At 40.2% G+C, this 21,177-nt stretch overlaps 1 protein-coding gene across 1 annotated transcript; it reads left to right on the top strand.

Annotated features, from left to right (window-relative positions):
• Positions 1 to 611: 611 nt before the first annotated feature.
• Positions 612 to 20,767, top strand: LOC122995999 (protocadherin alpha-C2-like). Its single transcript, XM_044371498.1, has 4 exons — positions 612 to 3,387; positions 6,037 to 6,095; positions 10,176 to 10,261; positions 16,494 to 20,767. Exons 1-4 carry the CDS (start codon positions 847 to 849, stop codon positions 16,802 to 16,804), a joined length of 2,997 nt encoding a protein of 998 aa, XP_044227433.1. The 5' UTR covers positions 612 to 846; the 3' UTR covers positions 16,805 to 20,767.
• The last annotated feature ends 410 nt before the right edge of the window (positions 20,768 to 21,177 follow it).

Genomic DNA, 21,177 nt, shown 5'->3' with positions numbered 1-21,177 from the left:
AAAGGAGGGATGTGAGGAGAGAAATGGGTGGGGAGGGAGGAGGGGAGCTGCGCCACAGTGGAGATGAGAACTGGAGTCTGAGTGCGCGCTAGGGTGGGATACGGTCCTTCCAAGGGCAAGCCAGCTACAATCAATTGCATTACTTCCGGTTATTATTTTCAAAATAAATCCTATTTTAATGGACACGCATACTGTGCTGCAAACTTTTAAATAAAACAAACACAGGGAGGACATCCATGCTACATGGTTCATACCCATATAAACAAACCTAAAGTAAATATTTAGAATGCAAGGTTTTACTCATATTTCTTATAATGTCAACAGCAGTGAAAAACATGAAGAAACGTATGAGTTTGGAATTATTAAAATCCAGATAAGCTGTGACTCTAACTCCTTAATTTCAGCACATACTAAAAAAATAGAGGACCTTCTTATGGGCCACCTGAACATTTTCTCCGCTCTTGTACATCTTCAATGGAACTTAGTGGGGAAAACAGTTGTGGTGACACATTGGTGACACTTTACATTGAAAGAAAGACGTTTGCTTTCCGTTATTATTAGGGAACATTTTGACTGTCTTGACGGATCTCACAGCTCCAGCGGCAGGGAAACACACCCGTCAGCAGCGCGCACTGGAGACAAAAAAAAGCGCATCACGGACAAAGGAAATATGGGTGCGCTGGAGAGGATTCACCTCCGCCGGGTAACACGATGGATGAGCCGCTTCTGTTTCATTTACCCGGAGACCAATTAGCCCACCTTAATGAGGTGCTGGGATGCAAGATACTGCAAGCTAAAAAGGCGGAAGGCTGCGTTTAATCCGTCTGCGGATCCTATGAGCTTGCAATGGCTGTGGCGGGGATATGCAACCGGATAGGGAATAATGTGCCTTTTTATTTTGTGATATTTTCATTATTTTGTGGCCTTTCGTTTGGACAGTTGCGATATTCTATTACGGAAGAACTAGAAAATGGGGCACTGGTCGGTGATCTGGCGCATGACTTGGGGCTGGATATTCGAAAGCTCGCCACCCGAAAAATTAAGGTAACATCCAACAGCGGTAAACGCTATGTGATTGTCAACCCCAAAAATGGGAAATTACTTGTCAATGAAAGGATCGACAGGGAGGCACTGTGTGATTTATCCAACACCTGCCTCATTAATCTGGAGGTGCTGGTCGAAAACCCCACTGAGGTGCACCATGTCGAGGTGGAGATTGTGGATGCCAATGATAATGCGCCGCAGTTTCCCAGAGACGAGTATCAATTGGAAATCACAGAATCCGCTTTACCAGGGTCTCGTTACCCAATTGAAAACGCTCAGGACCCAGACATTGGGTCCAATTCAGTTCGTATGTATCAGCTCAGCACAAACGACCATTTCGCGCTGGTATCTAACAAGCCCTCCTTAAATACAAAGCACATCGAGCTTGTGCTCAAAAAGCCCCTTGATCGTGAACAGACGCCTTACCACCAATTAGTTCTAAGTGCTGTTGATGGTGGGACGCCAGAGAAAACAGGCACGGCCAAAATCAATGTGAGAGTCTTGGACTCAAATGATAATGTTCCCTTGTTCGACAGCTCAGTGTACAAGGTGAAGCTGTTGGAAAATTCGCCCAAAGACACCCTGGTAATTAAATTGAATGCAACTGATCTAGATGAGGGCACAAATGGAGAGGTTTATTACTCTTTCAGCAGCTACACTCCAGAGAGAGTGAGGCAGATGTTCAGCATGGACACTAACACAGGAGAAATAAGAGTGAGGAACAATGTTGACTATGAAGAAACCAACTCCTATGAGATGTACATCCAAGCAATGGACAAGGGCCCCGGGGCTGTGGCAGCACACTGTAAGGTTGTGGTAGAGGTGGTGGATGTGAATGACAATGTCCCTCAGATAGTGCTGTCATCCTTGTCTAGCCCTGTGAGGGAAGATGCCCGTGCAGACACAGTCGTGGCCCTCATTAGTGTTACTGATCGGGACTCTGGCGCTAACAAGCAGGTGAGCTTGGAGATACCAGCAGGCCTTCCTTTCAAGATCAAATCATTCAGAAATTACTACACTCTGGTTACCTCAGCCTTCCTGGACCGTGAGACCACCGATGCCTACAATGTCACGCTGAGTGCCACAGATGGAGGAAACCCTCCCCTTTCCTCCCAGAAGACCATAAAGGTGGATGTGGCTGATGTTAATGACAACCCACCACGATTTGAACAGACTTCATATACCGTCTATGTGACTGAGAACAATGCCCCCGGGGCCTCTCTGTGCACTGTGAAAGCTCAAGACGCAGACATCAAAGAGAACGCACGCATCACCTACACAGTGCTCAATGACAACAACCATGGCATCCCTGTCACCTCCTATGTGTCTGTGAAGGCCGATACAGGGGAGGCTTATGCCCTGCGAGCCTTTGACTATGAGTCACTGAGAGAGTTTCACTTCCAGGTCAAAGCCCAAGATGGGGGCATTCCTCCTCTCAGCCGCGTCGCCACTGTCTACATCTACATAATGGATCAGAATGACCATGCACCACTGATAGTAAACCCTCCGGGTAACGGCACGCGCTCCTTGGAGACGGTACAAAAGAATGCAGAGCCTGGTGCCTTGGTGACCAAAGTGGTGGCATATGATGCAGACGCTGGTCCAAATGCCTGGCTGGTGTACATGCTGGAAACAGCCACTGACCTGGACCTATTCAAGGTGCACGAACACACAGGTGAGATCAGGACCACTCGGAGGATTCTGGAGGACAACTCCACCTCCTTTGCTCTAACTGTCTTGGTGAAGGACCATGGACAGCCTGCTCTCTCCTCCACAGCCACCATCAACGTGGCTGTCATGGAGGTGCCACCCAAAGTGGCCCCTGACCCCAAGAGGATCATCCGACCTCACAGTACCCTGCTTTTCTCCAACGTGACCCTCTACTTGATTGTGGCTTTGAGTGCCACCACCTTTGTTTTCCTGGTCACTGTGGTGGTGCTGGCCATCGTCCGCTGTCATGCCTACTGCACCCAGCCTGGGTCTTGCTCCCCTTGCTGTGTGTCACAGAAGCCCCCTCCAGATGGTGGGAGCAGTAGTGTAAGTGCTGGTGGGGCAGCCAATGCTGGAGCTGGAGCACAACCTAATAACAATGTGGTGCTCCGGAGAGACCTTAAAGTGGAGCCTCACTACATAGAAGTGCGTGGGAATGGCTCCCTAACAAAGACTTACTGCTACAAGACCTGCCTGACAGCCACCTCTGGCAGTGACACTTTCATGTTCTACAACACAGGACGTCCCATCAGTGGCACTTGGGGCAGCGGTGCTGACCGCTTCTTCACAAGTGGAAGTGGATTTGTACGCAGACTGAGTATGCCTGATGCCTCGCTGCAACTGTGCCCAGAGGTGTGTCATTAATTTTTTATGTTTACCTTTGTCTGCATAACTGGAAGGTCATGAATCATGGTGTTTACATATTAGTGGCTTTTAATGAAATTTTATTTGGTTGCAAACAATATTAGATACTTTTAAGTACATACCCAACATGACATTTTGCTAAGGTTAATACTATTTATCGCTGTCATAACTTTATTATAGTGTTATGTCATAACACTATTGTGTGTTATTTCATTTTCTTAGTGTGATAACATTACTGTCTGTCAACTTTGATCTCCTCCTGTAATGAATTGAATCCGTGCAGGCCTCATTCTCTTTGTTCAGTTCCCACTTGTACTGTGCAGTCACTCAGCCCAGCCCAGCTCAGCACTCACACTGCATTAGTGTCAGTCTTGATGCTTTTCAACAGCCCTGTGTTATTTCTGATGATTCAGAGATTTGTGTCTCAGTTTGAGGTTGTCATCACATCTACACTAAGAACAGGTCATGTAGTCTTGTAGTGAGTAACACTGAACAGTTAGACTGGAGCAGTTGGGGTTAATTGGCTTGATCAAAGCCAACACGAGACTAGTTGGGAGGACTTGAATCAGATATCCTTGGTTTGCTTATGTGCCTCTGACTATAGGTGACATATGCATGGATTTACCTACAAGTAGTAATGATGCTGTGATGAGACTAGGTATAGTTTGAGATTGTATCATGACAAAGCTTATTTTCCTGGTCTTAAAGGCTGCTCTACACTTCAATTTACATACAATTTTCTGAACCTTTACAACTATTCTAGATGAGTGAGGACAGTGAATGCGTTTACCTGAGAGAACATAATGTGTCTTTATTAATAATGATTTAATTTCTCACACATCAAACAGAAATAAAGAATATGAAAAATATCAGAATATATATAAAAAATATACTTGCTGTTTAATTTGCATGATCCCCATCAAGAAGTCTGGCATGTCTGCTTTCCCTTAGGCATACATACACCATGTGTGTAGTCCTGAAATGCTGATATCTTTATGTCTAGAAGTCATAAATTTAGTTTGATTTTAGCCCATATTTCATGGTAGACATGATAATCTGCTTTTATGACTGAGAGGATGGACAGACTGATGGTTCAAATATTGGAATAATATAATTTTAATGCCAGATTTTTAAAGCAAAAGTTCCAAAGGGCGGGAGTTTGCCACTGAATGAATCTTTAAAGAACTTATCACTGGTACATTAGTTATACATTGAGGAAATCTCTAACCAAGACAAGTGTAGCAGCGGCAATCAAATTAACCTCCAGCCTCTGTTCCTCAGCCCTGCAAATTAGATTTAGTCCAAGAGGCTGGGTGTACCAGCAGAAAATACTCCCCTCTGAATTGAACTGAAGAACATAATGTGCCATCTTTATCTGGGACACTTGCTACTGTCTGAGCAGGTTTGTATCTTAAACACAGCTCTTCTTATTCAGTGCTCTCGAGGTCCAAGGCTGCAGCCCACTTGATGCTAACAGATTTTAGCATTATCCGTAATAAAAATGCTCACTATTATTTTATGCGGCGCATGTGTGCAGTACCTACTCATGAGGAAAATAATTATGAGAGGGTCAGGCATAATTAATGGCCATGAAAGATTAGCTCATTAAAAATATTACTTTTCCCCTATGAGATTCATATGCTTCTTTGAACTTTGAGGCATAATCATCAGCAAAATTTGGCTATCATCAAAGGTAAATGAATGGAAGTCTGAGCAGCCTTGACATGTTGAATAGCTCCAGTCCAAAAACTATAACTCACTCAACACTATTAACATTATAGCAGGGTAATTTAAAATACATTTAGCTAAAAATAGATCTGCCTTTGTCTGGCTGAAAAAAAGACTATGCAGTGGCAATTTGTAGAATGTTAATCATGGTTTGTCCTATACAAAATTCTACACATTTACAAAGCTACACCCTATGTTGCATTTCCATATAGTGTCTGGTTTCTTCTGCCATATTTGTATAAGATGATTGCCTTGAGGGAGCACATCCTTCACACTAGGCTAATACGTACCAGAGGTATAGGATATGGTTGCTCTGGTGATGATGGCTCTTGCTTATTGGTTTTTAAAGGCAATAATTTACCAGAGGGCTGCTGGGAGTTTCAAGCACTCAGCTCAGGTTCACGAGAAGCAGACAGATTTACTCCGGCTACACACAAACACGCATACATCGGTCTATAAAAACACCCCGGCACTCAGGGAATGGGCATAACTCTCCTGGCTCTCACATTTATAGAGCAATGGAGTGAGAGACTGTCCAAAAACTCATCAATATGGCTTTGAGTCAGTCACTGCCCTTTTTAAAGTCCTTGTGTGTGTGTGTGTGTGTGTGTGTGTGTGTGTGTGTGTGTGCTGGAGCGTCTGTGGATATCAATATGTATGGATGTGTGTGTGTGCTTGCAATGTGGACAACGACTGCAGTGCTCCTATCAAATCCAGAGCTGGGATGTGTATCATGATTAATTGATGAGACCATGGCCCAGCCAGGCTCTGCACTGTATGAGATCAAACTAAACTCTCTGCTCTCTCCCCCCCTTCTCTCTCTCTCTCGTTCTCTGTCTCTCCATCTTTCCCTTCTCTCTCTCTCATCTTTTTTCACCTCTCCTCTCTCTCCACCTCTTGCTCGCTCAGCCAAAAGCCCCGAATGCTGACTGGCGATATTCTGCATCTTTGAGGGCAGGGGTGCAGAGGTAAGCACTTTCCATCTTTAACTCTTGTGCAACTTTTGATCATCTAGAAAAAAACGTACCTTTATTCATCATAATCACCATGTCTATACCTAGTCTGTGCTACCACTACAGTGACCCTTCATGTTGCTCTTTACCACAAACTACAATGTATGGTATGGCTAAGTAACATATTTATTGACACATTAGACTTTCCACAGATACGTGCACCTCAAAATGACCTCTATTGAAAAAAAGATTGTTCCCAAATCCTGCAACATAATACTGCAGATCAGTATCGGCCATTGTCAGAAATGACCGCTAGTGGCCTCTTGGCATCTGTTTGACCCTCAACCCCATATTCTTCCTTTGGGAAAAGCCATGTGCAGCTCCCATCAGTGGATGCATGGCACTCCTCCTCTGCAGTGTAATACTATATAGGTCATCTACATTCTGAGTGTCGCTTCCCCCAGTTGAAGTCTTTAAGCAGGAAGCATGAAGGACAAATGAGCTGACTATGACCTTTCTCAGATTATCTGATGCACACGTACAACTGCCCTGCATGCACACGTGTGTGTGTTTCTGTATGTATTTATATCTTTTTGTCTGGAGATGAATGGAGATCACTGGATGTTGTTGCATGCAATTTGCTTAACCAAATCCCAATTATAGATTTGTCAAATACATATAAATTCAAAGATAGATTCAATACATATGCTGTCACACAATATACTAAATATTACATTAAAACAGGACTTGATTAGGCTGTTAGAAATATTTGTAAATGTCTTCCGGTCTACATGTTGCAGTACTGAAAAAGGATCCAAAACAGTTGGGATAAAATAGTAGTTTTGGGGGTTTTTTGCATCTACATCTGTCACTGAAGTTTTGTAATGATCAGCTTACAAAAATTGCATTAGCGTATTTAATGAAATGCTCTGCTAATTTGATAAGAGGACAGCTGGAACTTCAGGGGCTAATGAGTTTTTCTTCCACATGCCTATCCTCTGTACTGAATTTTCATGATTTCATGCTAACAATGCTTACTGCTCGTTTGTGCAGTCTTCTGCGCTAAGTTTGATTTAATTGGATATTAGTGTTAATTTCTGTGGTGTGGAGGGTAATATAATGTGCATCATGTCATCAAGTCACTGTAACATGACATGGATTAACATAAATCATCACTGCAATTTGCCGCTGCCATCTCCACAATGGCTCATACTCTCACACAGTAGAGACAGAGATGCTCACATTAACAATTAACCCCAGCAGAGGCGTGCTGTAATGTCCCTGACTTCACACAGCATGTAGCACCAACATTACTGACCCACATTCCTGGTGTACCCAGTCAGTGTAGAAAACACCAGTCCTATCATATTCTCACCCATTAAATCAACACCTTTGCTTATGTAAAAACTTGAAACTTACACTGCTCAGAACATACATGGCCATTTTGTATTCATGACAAATCTCTATTCAACATAACAAGTGTGTTGCAGTTTGAGATAGATGCTAGATGTGCTGCATTGCAGAGGGCCCAGTCAGGATAGGTCCTCCTGTACAGTATGCTCTATTCATTATGAATGTATAGGGGGAAAAATCTCAGCTTAGGTTTTAAACTGGTATGTTCTGAGAATATTGTGACTGTGATATTGTGACAGCTCTGATTCAAGCAACTTGCATCTATTTTCCCATTTTCCACTGAATTCAGTATTCAGTATAACATATTTTTAAAACCCAAAGTCAACATATTAAGATATAAAAATCCAGAGTTTATTTGGCAGCTTGTATTATTTTGAAATGAAAATGTGTAGTTTGTTTACTCATTTGGACATTACAGTCATAAAAAACATGCTATACTGCCAGGCATATATAAGATAATTAAAACATAAATACATTTCTTTTTCATTTAAAATGAAGCTCTCAAACATGCAACATGGAAGCTTTTCTCCCCACCAATTGTTTTTTTAATTGACCTTTTTCAAGTGAGGGTCAACAGAAGGTGACAGTGAACCGTAACAGTGAAATTATAATGAACTGTCTCTGCCATCTCTCAGTGTGTTGATTTCCCACCAGCTAAGAAGAATTTAAAAAAAAGAGCCCAGAAAAGCACAAAAACATCTAAAGCCCCAAGAGCTCCACCTTTGTGTCATCCTCAGAGTCTATGTTATACTTCTAGTGTGAATTTTTATTTATTTTTCTCACACGTTGGGTGTGGTAGGGGTGTCCTACTTTTTATACACATAATTACCATACATTTAAATATAACTACATAACAAGATCATCTGAAGTACTTACAGCATGCCATTAATGGCATTAAATATGTTATGTATCCCAATTGAGTATGTAAATAAATGTCAACCAAAGTATGTTGAAAATGAAAAAACAACAAAAGAACTACAATTAATTGTATATATGTTGCTTTTGGCTTGACTGTTCACAACAGATACAACATTGCATGCATTTATAAATGCAGCCTCATCCAAAAGGTGCTAAACTAATAGTGGATTTCCATTAGGATGGATACTTGGCCTGCACATGCCATGCTGTGAGCTACTGTAATCAAAACCCATGATATGGACACAGCACAAACCGAGTTTCCATACAACAGCAATGGCACAGAAACAAATGTTGCTCATCTTTATTACTTCTTTTTTTCTTATCCTCACTGCAATATTTAAAACCAATCCAGTGAAAATAATGTCCAAATGTAGATACTGATGGACTTAAAGGCCTGGATGATAGGAGGAACAGGAATGAATTCAAAACATTTGCAAGTCCTATGCGGCACTGGAGCTGCAAAATTATGGGCACACACTGAAGATACTGAAGTTACTGTAGTGAAACTCAGGTGGCACCTCCTCCCTACGTGTATCTACAGAGCCACGTACAATATGTTGACCCAATCACTTCCCAGTGATGGTGACAGAGTGAAACAGTGATGGTTTCATTTAGGCTGTGGACTGCTAACATGGCAATCGGGATGGTAACCCCCAATAGTAAGGATGCAGTGAAAAGGCAAGTGTGGCGTTACATGGTAAACCACACTAAAGCATGTAATACACTAAAGCATGTAACAGAAAAATGACACAAGTTTGGAAAACTCAGAAGTCTCCCTCAACACTCGCATTCAAAGTTGGCCACCACCACCAGTGATAAAGTAATAAGGATAAACTCACTTGACAGACACTTGCTTGTATCAGCTGAGATGATGACTACATCTACTGCTATTACTCATATGTCATATCATAGTGTATGGTTCAGTAGTTCACATTTCTGGTCCTCAGCAACCAGAAAACAACTGGTTTTGAATTAATTCATAAAACCAGTAGTCAGTTTACACATGTGACACCAGATGAAGACAACAGACCTATTGACTTGCCGTAGCAGGAAAAGCACAGGTGTTACTAATAACATTACCAATGGCTCTGTTCCATTTACATGTCCCAGTTAATACAATACACTTAAAACCTGCACATGTGAATAGAGTGCAGCCATGATTCACATTATTAATTACTCCTGTGGTTTTCCTGGTATGACATGTTAAAATATCTGTGGAAAGGGTAAATTCAGTAGGCATCTTCTTTTTTAAAATGTAGTTAACTATGTTGGAATGATTTGCCAAACAGAAAACATTTAATTATTGCTGAATTCCATTTAGTTGCTTTGTTTTCAGGGTCCTGGTATTGGGCATGTTGGCTCACACTGTCGTGGCTTGTTCGGAGACTTGAATAGAACAGAGCCATTGTTACTGTTATTAGTTACACTTGTGCTTTTACACCTGTGAAAGAGACCTACGATTTTACATCAATGGTGGGAATATCTTCTTTTTTAAAATAAAAAAGTGGAAAGAGGTTGCTAGGGACAACTTCAACACAACAAATGTGTGACAGTAGTCACAAAATGTTCACCCCAGACAACTAGCAAGTATTGCTCTCAAGGCTTGAAAAAGTGATTAATACTGCAGTTTTTTGCATTACACTGTATTTGAAAGAATCTTTAAGGAAGAAATGATGAATATCTAGAGGTTAAATTTCAATTGAACAATTAGTAAATATTTTAGATGTGTCTCACTGACTTTGTTGAATGTGTTCTGCCTTTCAGTTCAGTCCACATGGAGGAGTCCTCTGTGATGCAGGGGGCCCAGGGGATGTTGGTCCAGAACTGGCCCACTGTGTCCAGCGCTGCCGGTGAGTGGAAGTCTAGCATTCAGGATGTTTGCTGAAAAAGCACCTTGAGTGTCAACTTCTGACAGAAAAGTGATATAAGTAGAAGTCAACTGATTTTTCCCCTTTTACTTGTAAATGCAATCTAATTTGGTTTATATAAAATGGGCTACAGCCTCAAGCTATTTGTTGAAGCTGCTATCTGTAATATTTTTGATAAATCAGTTATATTGTATACACACCTGTTTAATGCAGCATTTAAAACATAGTAAAAAACAAGCAGGACCAAACAAATGAAACTGAATAAATTTACTCCAATTGGGTTCTAGCAGGCAGACAACATCAGTGTTACAGGATAAATGCAAAGTGACATTTAATGTAAAATTTTCATAGACTGTTAATTTTGAGCTTAATGAACTAAACTGTATTCCTCCAATTATGGTACTCAATAAAGTTTGGGCACATGGGCAGTGTAGGGGTAAAGGCACCTGGGGTTTAAAACCAAGTAATGTGGTAAATTGAAATTCTGCTTTTCTTTTTACAACCTGAATCATGGATTTGGCTTTCATTTATACTGGTAATGGTAACACTTAAAGTATTTACAAATAACAAGGGAAATATTCCTAAAACAATCCAATAGGGCAGTGGTTCCCAACCTGGGCGTTGGCATTATTTATTGTGAATTACTTATTTTATCTCTTGAAGCCTCGAAAAGTTATTCAAATAAAACAAAATAAGTCCTCTGTCTTTTAACTGGTTGACAATGCAATGTCTGACGAAGGGTCTCTTGTAGTCTTCGCTTTGTTTTAAGGGGTCACAAGCCAAAAAGGTCGGAAACTATTGCAACAGGGCAATAGGACAAGCAACATGAATGTTGTGATAATCATGGAGGTGCATAAAAATGACTGAAAAACAATTCTCAACACACCTAAATGGCTATTACAGTCATCCATTGCATTAAATTCTCCTTAGTATATTAAGTTTAATTCATCTTTCTTCTTTACCTTGGTTTAGATAATATGGCAAAACTGGGGATTTGACAGAATTGTCCCTTGAATATCTTCATAATCTTGAATTCCAGTATAATGTTCATACAGAGCTTATCTGAGAAGCCAAAAGCCTGAAGGCCTTCATGCAGAACCACAGATAAACAGCTATATCCTCCCATAAATGCAGCCAGCTGCATGGAGACCCATAGATCAAGAAAGGCAACTGTTTTTAATAAGAAATGATTTTTCCTGAGTGGGTGGAAACACTGAAAATGTGTTGTACCACGACAAGTGTAAATACAGCTGGCCTCAATGATGACCCGTGCTTTATTATTTACAGAAACACTGGCTCAGAACTAATGACTGAGAAAATTTTGAAGTATGATATAGAAAAGCACAGAAACATCGTGTGCAGCTTTTGTTGGTTGACTTTTTAGGCTTTTAGGCAGCGTTGGAACATTGTACACTGTTCCCTCCTTCCTTCAGCAATGCTTCCATTCATTGATTTTCTGTCTAGCAGCAAGAATTAGAACATAGGTAGAGACTTGAGGGTGGAGGGTATCATCACAGTCCATCACTCAGTGAGTCAGTGACAGAATATGTCTTACTGTCTATCACTAGACACAAGCTGTACCGGTTCCCAGTATCTTTGTGCCAGTTTGCTGCAGAGAAATGTGTCATCTTTTAGGGGAGATGGAAAGCTGCCTCTCTGGTCATGCAAATACACAAATATTGTCTTTAAGAGCACACAGCGAACTGCAGATTTATCAGGAGTGCATTGTTGCATTAGGAAATCATTTGTTAGGAGTGGCTGAGTGCTGAGGCACAGCCATGTACTGGATTGCAGGTTGATCCTCTTTACTGTGCATCAAGAGGTGGAGCCTTTTTTGTGACACATTTTCATGTTTCCAGTGAATTGTTATAATGATAATGATATAAGTTGTCTGGTATGCTGTGATGCATCTAAATGCGGCACCCTCAAAAACTGCATTTATGTAAGTGACCCATGGCACAGATGAGGAGACATTTGTCTGATGCCAGAGGGCAAAGAAGAAGCTATTATCAGTAAAAAAAGAGAGTGCCATGCAAAAAAGAGAGATCCAGTAACATTAAAAGCAATTTTGGAGAGGAAGAGCAGAGGAGACGTACAGGGGGATGGAGAGAATAAAAAAAAAACCGAGGTGTGGGGGGATGGAGAAAGAGAAAGGTTAAGAGGATTGGCAGGTTCCTGCAGTAGTGTTGTTGCTAGGGAACGCCATGTGACCTGTTGCCTGGCAACACTGTCTAACTGAGAGATTGCTGCAGCAGCCGCACCCTCCATCAGCAGGGAGTGGGCGAAGGCAGTTTCCATGGCAACCAGTCATATCTCTGAATGGAAGATTTAGCGACAGAAAAAAGGAAGGAGTAGGGAGCAGACAAGGGAAGGGGACTCGGCAAGGACAGGTATTAAGAAGAATGAGAGGGTTCTCGTTAAATGAGAGGAAATAATGTAGAAAAGGATGGTTTACTTCGATGCGGAATACATCTGATGTGCCGCATATATTAACACAAGTACTACACAACTGTCAGATTTATGCATGTGCTACAAACCACCAGAGGGATTCATTTTAGATAGAATCTTGGACAAGACAGGAAATAACAGCCTATTTTAAATGTAGGACACCAGGTTACAATTTAAGGCTTCCAACACCCACATAACTACATCAGGTGTCATGGCAACCTCCTCACAAGGAGCTATACTGACCTGCTTACTAGCAGTTGCACACATAATCCATTTTAGACGAACACTTGCTGTGAAATATAGGCTAATATGAAGCAATGGCAGGGTTACAAATAATTCTCCATGTTAGACAAACAGTCGCACTAAGGAAGCAAAGCTCTTCTTAGTTGCACCGACTTCTCCAAGCGGTGACATGACCTGCTCGTAAGGAATTAATTTTTCACACACACACACACACACAGTAATATCTCTGATTAATACCTGGGCCAGGATTCTAATTAACAATGTCAGGGGTTTGGATTTGTCACAGCCAGTGAAGAAAGCCCTGGGATGTCCCAAGACACAGAGACAATATTCATTTGATTAGTGTTACACAACCACTTGACATTTTAGCTCAGTTGGTCATGCATAGGGATATGAGCTGCCCTAGCCCCATCAGGTGTACATAAGCCAAAACAGCCAACTGTACTGCTGTGACAGTGTACTATTTTCCTCGCTGCAGGGACACAGTAATTACAGTATAGTGCAGTTTGCAGTGTTACTACCAGTTCAATAATCATACACACTACTTACTTTTAGAAAGCTTTTGATAAAGAATAGAGTAAGGGACTGTTTTAAACACATTTTCTTTATTTTACCATGGTGAATTGTTCTAAGTAAAGTAACCTAACTACAATGGTCTGCTCAAAACCATTAGATCACTGACCCACGAACCACTGTAGTTAAACCTATATTTGAAGACATTGTATCCACACACGTATCTGATCTACATCTATAAAATCTAAAGTAAATATTCACGTGCCAAAAATGGTGAATCCTAATGTTTCTAATGAACCATTGACCTTTCCTCTAGGACCTCCACCAGGCTTTATCACAATGTTAAAGCAAATAGAAATGACATTTATTGAGCTCATTCATGGTGAACGTATGATTGTATTCTTTTATCTGCATACATATTTCATTGTTGTTGTTGTTCTTCCTCTTATCTTTTATTAAGTATTAACAGTCTTATCAGGATTTATAAAGTGACCTTGGGCGACTTGAAAGGTGCTTATAAATAAAATGTATTATTATTATTATTGTGGTCCCCAGAAGACGAACCATTTCCATTTTGTATACTTGTCGTCCTTTCCTCTCCAAACTCTAAACTTAATACAGAATATAGTGTATATCATAACCTAAACATGTCCATGCTCCAAAAGGGAAATTTTTTTTAAAAAATTTTTTTAATTTGAACGGGTGCATGACCTCTCCTTTAGGTTAAATCTAAAGAATTTAGACTCACCAGTGGTATAGATCTATGAATAACCAAATCAGATTCCATCCAACATATTCATATGTGAGGTGGATTGAACATTGCACCCTCTAGGCAGCATGAAGAACGTTACACTTTTAGTCTTGTTTGGATAGCTTGATAGTGATATTCAGCCAACCATAGTGTGTCATATCGCTATGACATCAGCTGAGTTCATGGGTAGCTATTCTGTAGCGTTAGTATGCAGTGCTGGCCCTGGGTCATAGTTAATGCTATGTTTTCATAGCATTACAGAGTTTAATACATTAACCTGTAAAAATGAAACCTAAAATGTAAGAAATTACATTTTCTTTTTGGAACTCTAGTTGTCTATCAACAATATCTACTGTATACAAAGTATTTTCTCACTCCTATGACTGGGCATCAAATCACCTTCCTAAATAGTAGCATCAAGTAACAGGAAATAGCATGTCAGTTATATAAAATGGAGGTACTTTGTGTACAATAATGCAATGTGCTGTATTACTGGCTCAATGTGCCTATCCATTCTGCCTCACAGTATTTGCACATCTCCCTTAACCCACCGGCTGTCTTTTCAGTTTATTTTAAGCACGTTTGTCCTCCTCCACATGAAAAAAAGGCAATTTTCCTTCCCTAACCATTGATAGCAATTGAATGGGACTTATTTCAAATACCAGAGCCTCTTCCCTAGGTTTAACACCCAGATTAAATACAGACAGACAGACCATGCCATCAGATGTCATAATCCTCAAACACAGATGAGCAATTGCAGTATTACAGAGCTAACTCTTCTAATGGTAAGATAAGATGATATCCTCTGACACTCATTAAACAAGCTAAATTACATCCTGTAGGTCAATTAGCTGCAGTTGTCTCTTTTAAAAAAATGTATGTAAAAATTGTGTAAAATGACATAAAATTGTACAAAGCTTAAGCTAATCTAAATTATTGTATTGTTCTCGGTAGTCAAACCATGATTCTTCAGATTTTAAATGCTTCATTTGTCATCTTGGTCCAGCACATGCTAATTATTTAATATAGTTAAAAATGAATACTTCTATTTTTTCAAGTAGAAAACAAATTATTTATGTGTGTCTGTGTTCCTATGTTCCCGTCACAATGGTATGTTGTTACTACAGTATGTTACTCCATGTTACAGTATCTGACTTCTTTTGCTTTATTAAAAAATCAATTATTTGCACCATCATGTTTGCATGAATTAATATATTATCAATTTTCAGTGGGTCATGGCTCAATAACATATATTGTCTCCCTGTGAAAGGTGTCCAATGCTCTATGTATGCTCTTTGCGGTTAAACAGGGTAATAATGCAGAACTATATACTGACCAGTGTTATAGTGTCTATTACAGCTCCTCTTATTATAGTCCAATTTATTTTTATACTTGATGAACTCATTGCACAAGCTCAGTGGGACACTGTGTGTACGGACATCATGCATATTTTCAAAATATTGCACTTCCCAACGGGACAGTGTGGATGAGCACTCCAGCTATGTCATAAATAGCGTACAAAGAAAAAATCAGACAGAATCTTTTTGCAAGGGCCTGTGTTTGAACTAAATAAAATCCAGCCTGAAAGTAGGTCAGCGCAGAGGGAACTGGTGTGGGCCTGAGAGCACTGTGTCTGCAAAACCCGCCCACCCCCATCTTTCTTATTGCCACTCTCTCTCTCTCTCTCGCTCTCTCTCTCTCTGCCTGTCTCTCACTCTCTCTCTCTCTGTCTCTCACACTCTCTCTGTTTCACTCTCTCTCTCTTCAGCTCATCTCATCTACTCTTTCCTTTTCATTCTGGCATCTTTAACCTTTTGACCTTAATAACTATGTCTTATTTTCACTTTACATATTAATATTTCTATATATAGATCCCTTCCTCTGACATTTTTTTTTCTTGCTATCTGGCTTCCTCTCTCTGTCCATGCTTGTGCCCACTAACAGTTGAATCCCTGTCTCTGGCCTCTTAATGAGAGTAGGATTATATTGCTGGCATCATCCAAATACAAATACAAGTCACATTGCCAAGTTAAACATCCCTGTGGTTTAAAGGTTAGTCCCCACTAGTGTTCCCTCCTGTGGTCTCAGCTGAATTGCTGTCCTGAAAATATCCACTCCCCGTGGCTATTGCTCTATTATCAGGCTGTTGCTCTGCTTGTTGTTGCTTGATTTTGATTATTCCTAACTCAAATTTATGAACATCTTAAAGTCAAAATAAGACATTCTATTTTATTTATTTTTTTTGTCATACCTGTATAGATGGAGAGGGTGGTGGAGAGCTATCACCCCCGGTGGGTGCTGGAGTCAACAGCAACAGCTGGCACTTCAGATATGGTGCCGGACAAAGTTATGGCCCTCCTCAGCCCCTGAAGCCCGGTGAGATTCCTCCTGAAGCCTTCATCATCCCCGGATCCCCAGCCATTATTTCTATCCGCCATGATGCAGGCCCTGTGGATGACAAAGGTGACTTCATAAGCTTTGGCAAGAAGGAGGAGGCCAAGAAGAAAAAAAAGAAGAAGAAGGACAAGAAGGACAAGAAGGAGAAAGGAAAGGATGATGGGGAAGAATAGAGGAGAAAGGGTGACTTCAAAACAGAGCTACCAACAAACTACCATCCCAATTACAGAGCCAGAAAAAAAAGCCAAATGCATATTGTAGAACCGAGGGAGCCTCCTTGCACCATATTTGCATAGACACTGTACAGTGGCCAAACCCTCACTAGACCAAGCCTGGCTCCCTACACCATGCGAACTTGCTAAGCACGTTACTCTCTCTTTCTTGGCTCATTTGGCCTATAACTTTGGCCTATAAAAGTCTAAAGTTTATGGTAAACAAATGTACTTCATCTAAAGGTTGGACCAAATTAAAACAGAAAGGATTTTATTGGATTGGATTTGCCTTTCTGTGATTTACTGCCCCCCTAGTTTGTATAATGAAAACAAAAACACCTGTAAAGGTGTACTATATGTATCTGACCATTGTCAGCTGAGGCTGCCTGTGTTGGCATCTCAGTCTTTATGCAGCCCCCTTTCCTTTTGGCTCACCTAGTTGGAGGTGAAGTGGAAGCCAAACTAAAGAAAATGAAACAGAGGCTTTTGTCTTCAATATTATGGAGGCCTTGTAGAAATTCAGAAAATGTGGTCTTTTGTATAAAAAAAAAAGAAAAATGAAAAAGTAACAACATACAGTATATATATCATGAGATTAGCGCCTTTAAGAGAATGAGGTGGCTGAGACAAGCTGGACCACACGCGTATGAAGAGCTCTGTTTCATTGTAACATAGCACATTGTCGAGGCTGAGGACCTGGACTGGGTTGCACCAACTATGCGCAAGTTTGTTCCCAGGTTAGGGTATAAAGTAGTGGCTTCATAACTGCTAGTTCATTTGCAATTAGAAAGTTACTGAATTCGATTGTACCATGTTAAGTAAGGGGGAAATCCTATGACTGTAGCTAGTTATAACATTCAGATTTAAGATGAGTAGCCAGTCTGTAATGGAATTATCTTGCTAATGGGTACAAACCACATGGATTTGTAGTTGACTAGATTGGCATATAAATTATGATTGGTTATTGATACGATTGGATTGACTCTTAAAGGACAAGTCATGTATACGACACTGCTTACCATTTTCCAGAGGACACAATTGTGTTTTGGGAATTGTAGATCCCAGGCCATCATTGTTTAAGAAATCCAGAAGTGAACACGTCTGCTTTCATTGTTATTTAAGTTACATTTTCATCACATGATAATATAGCTCAAGTGGAGATTCATTTGAAAACTGCACTGCATTATCACAATAACATTACTCTGGCAAAACTCAACATACACATGATGGATTACAAATGTCAAGCAAGTCTCAGCATGTTCATATTCATATTGTAAAGGAATAAGAACCAGATTCTACCTGAAAAATATACAACTCCATTGGAAAATGGTTGGCAATAATGTTAAGTATACATAATTAGTAGAAAATGGGTGGAAATCACTAAGATAGTCCTTTAAGTTTTAAAATGGCATGGAATTACTAAAGAAAAAATAAGCTATGCGCAAAAAAAAAGAAAAAAAATCCTGCTTTACTGTTAGTGAGTGCAATTGTGTGACTTCGTATCATTTGCACCTGCTTTATTGCTTGCTTAACTATTTAGTTGTTACTTAAGATTTTTGTGGTGCTGCCGCTTGTATTTTAGCAATGCGTGAATCGGGATTAGTGGCTATTTTGGATGTAACAAGGGAACCTACGTGCAGCTGATGCAACCGACCCCTGACCTTGCCTCTTTTCTTGGAATATGGCACAGGTCACCGGGGTCTTAATCCCGCTGTGTATCAGCACACCCAGTCTGACACACACATTATTGTACAAAAACACTGACTCTCTCTGCCGCTTACACATGCATACACACAAGCAAACACACACACACTCTCTTTCTCTCTTACATACAGGCATACAAACACACAAACTATAAAAATACACTAAAATAATATACACACCCCCCTTCTGGAAACTCTAAGACTGAAGGCCAATGCCATCCTTAATATGGGAGTGTATTATATGGCTGTAAAGCAGGAACGTTGCTTGTTGCTTCATTTCTGTTTAAGCCTGATCCCTCTACTTCTGTCTTTGAATGTTAAGTAGTTGTTCTTCAAGCCCTGCACCACTGCCTCGACTGCTTCAGTGCTTGTAGGATTTGCTTGCCCGCTGCCTGTTTCCCCCCTCTACTCCTGTTTCTTCAAATCAACATGGTTGGAAGACATCTTTAAAGTCACTCTCCTTCAATGAACTGTGCAGTTGTAACACAGTAACATTTGTGTATTTGCATATTTACACACAGAATACACACATACAGTAGAGACACGCACATACACTACAAACACACACACACTCACACACATCATTTGTTAGGTTAAACTTCAACTGAACTTAGGCGCTTCAGCCGGCGTGTCTCTTCTGATTGCTCATTGTTGGAAGCTCTGTCATCTCTCGCATAGTTATACGCATTGTATTGTAAGGACATGTGACAGGTTAGCAGAAACTGAGATTATGCTGTACAGGATGTAATGAGGCAAGATGGAAGGGTAAAAGAAGAGTCAGAAAGTAGCAGTCATTGTCGTGTATTGTGTAGCTTCAGCGTAGAAGAAGAAGAAGAAACTATCAGGCGAGTCATTCCCATTTTGCACGAGCCGAGGTATTTCTGTGTCGGCCGTTAGTGACAGCTGATTAACCCAGGCTGACTAAAACCACTTTGAGCATAAGTGTAGTGCAGTTCAGCAGCAGTGGAAAGATGTCGGTGACATGACTTGGAAAGGGGGGAAACCCTCTTATGAGTTAATGGAGGTGAAACACATTACTAACATTGTTTATGGTGCACCAGTGAGAGTGCAATGACATAAAAGATGGTGGGGCAATTGAAGATGATACCAGCAAGCAAGCAAAGGTCAAAGTCAACAATCACAGCTGGCAAGATCATAAAATTATGCTTTTTTTGCTTAATTACTGCACACAAATGTCTGAAATAATGCTGCTGGGATGTGCCATGAAGAGGAAACTTTTGCAAGTCTTTGGTCCTGATATTGTGAAACCCTGGTCAAGCATGGTAGAGAAAGTGTACCACAAGCAGTAGATGATGGAACGGAAAGTGTCATAAAATCGCACCTCAGTGTTCCTTTGTTAGACCATCATATTACCAGTCACAGTAGGGGTATATAGGTGCTGCTATCATGCTCAATTCCTCCCATGCACACATTTCCTTCCCCTCTGCCCTGTCCTTCAGGTGTACTTCTGTGCTGTCAGATCACCAAGTGGCTGTTTGCATGTTATAAGCAAAGGAAACAGATACTATATAGATACTATATATACATAGATATGTTTTTCCACTGGGAAATGCGTATTGGAATACATATACCTCTGATACACATTCTCAAAGGCGATACAAACACACACACATTGACCCACACTCATCCACACATAAATACATACATATAAGCAATTGCAAACAGTAATTTGTTGAAAAACCTAAAAGAATCACATTTTTTATCCTGTTGAAAATGAATTTAATCTTCTAGATATACATAATGCTATTGTGTTATGCTATGAAATGCCTTTTTTTGTTTGTTTTTACCCTTATGATTTTCATAGATAAGAAAATCAGTCCTTAAACTTGTGTTAAGCTTTGAAATGATGATCAAACAAACACTATTGTGAAATCATTTACTCACCCTCCATATCTATTCCTTGCCTAGTAGAGAAAAAAAGAGCAGAAAAGTAAGAAAAAAAATTTAAATACATAAAATGGTTGAAAAAAAATTAAAGTTGATGTATTCTCTGCTTGTGTATAGTGAATGTTCGTCAGTCGCTGGGTGTGGCGGTGAGTGGCACATGCCGGTCGACTGTGACAGTGCAGATCTGTTAATAACTTTTTTTGTACACCTGCTTATCATTGTTAAGGTGATAATAGTGATTCTTATGATTTAATCAATCTGGTAATGTGTTTTGTTAATAAGTCACAAATAAAGTTTTTCTTAAATATCTTAAGCTGTGTTTTGACTTTGGTCTGTACGAACTCATGAGTCTATGTCAAGGGAAGGTTTGCCTGATATATTTTATTGATAGAGTTGGCCATGATTTGGAACAAGAAAGAGTAATTAATCAGAAGTTTGGGTAACAGCATATTATAGACAACCTGACTACTACTGTTAATGAAACATAAATGGATGACAGAATGTAGTAATGTAGTATGGTTCCTTTAAATATTTTAGTTAAACTGTTAAACTATTTAAAAAATCTTTTCCCATCAGACAATTTGTGTACCAGGAAATCTCTGGTCATAAACTGGAACATTCTGTCCGTACTGAATCAATTACCCCCCTAACAACTGAAGTTCAACTCAGCCAAGCCATAAACATCCTAGTTTATTGGCAAGAATTAAAACTGTTGCAACACAT

Source organism: Thunnus albacares, chromosome 13 (genome assembly GCF_914725855.1).
Source record: "Thunnus albacares chromosome 13, fThuAlb1.1, whole genome shotgun sequence".
Taxonomy (NCBI): Eukaryota; Metazoa; Chordata; class Actinopteri; order Scombriformes; family Scombridae; genus Thunnus; species Thunnus albacares.
The sequence above is the reverse complement of the archived record's forward strand: the minus strand, read 5'-3'. Positions and strand labels throughout refer to the sequence as shown.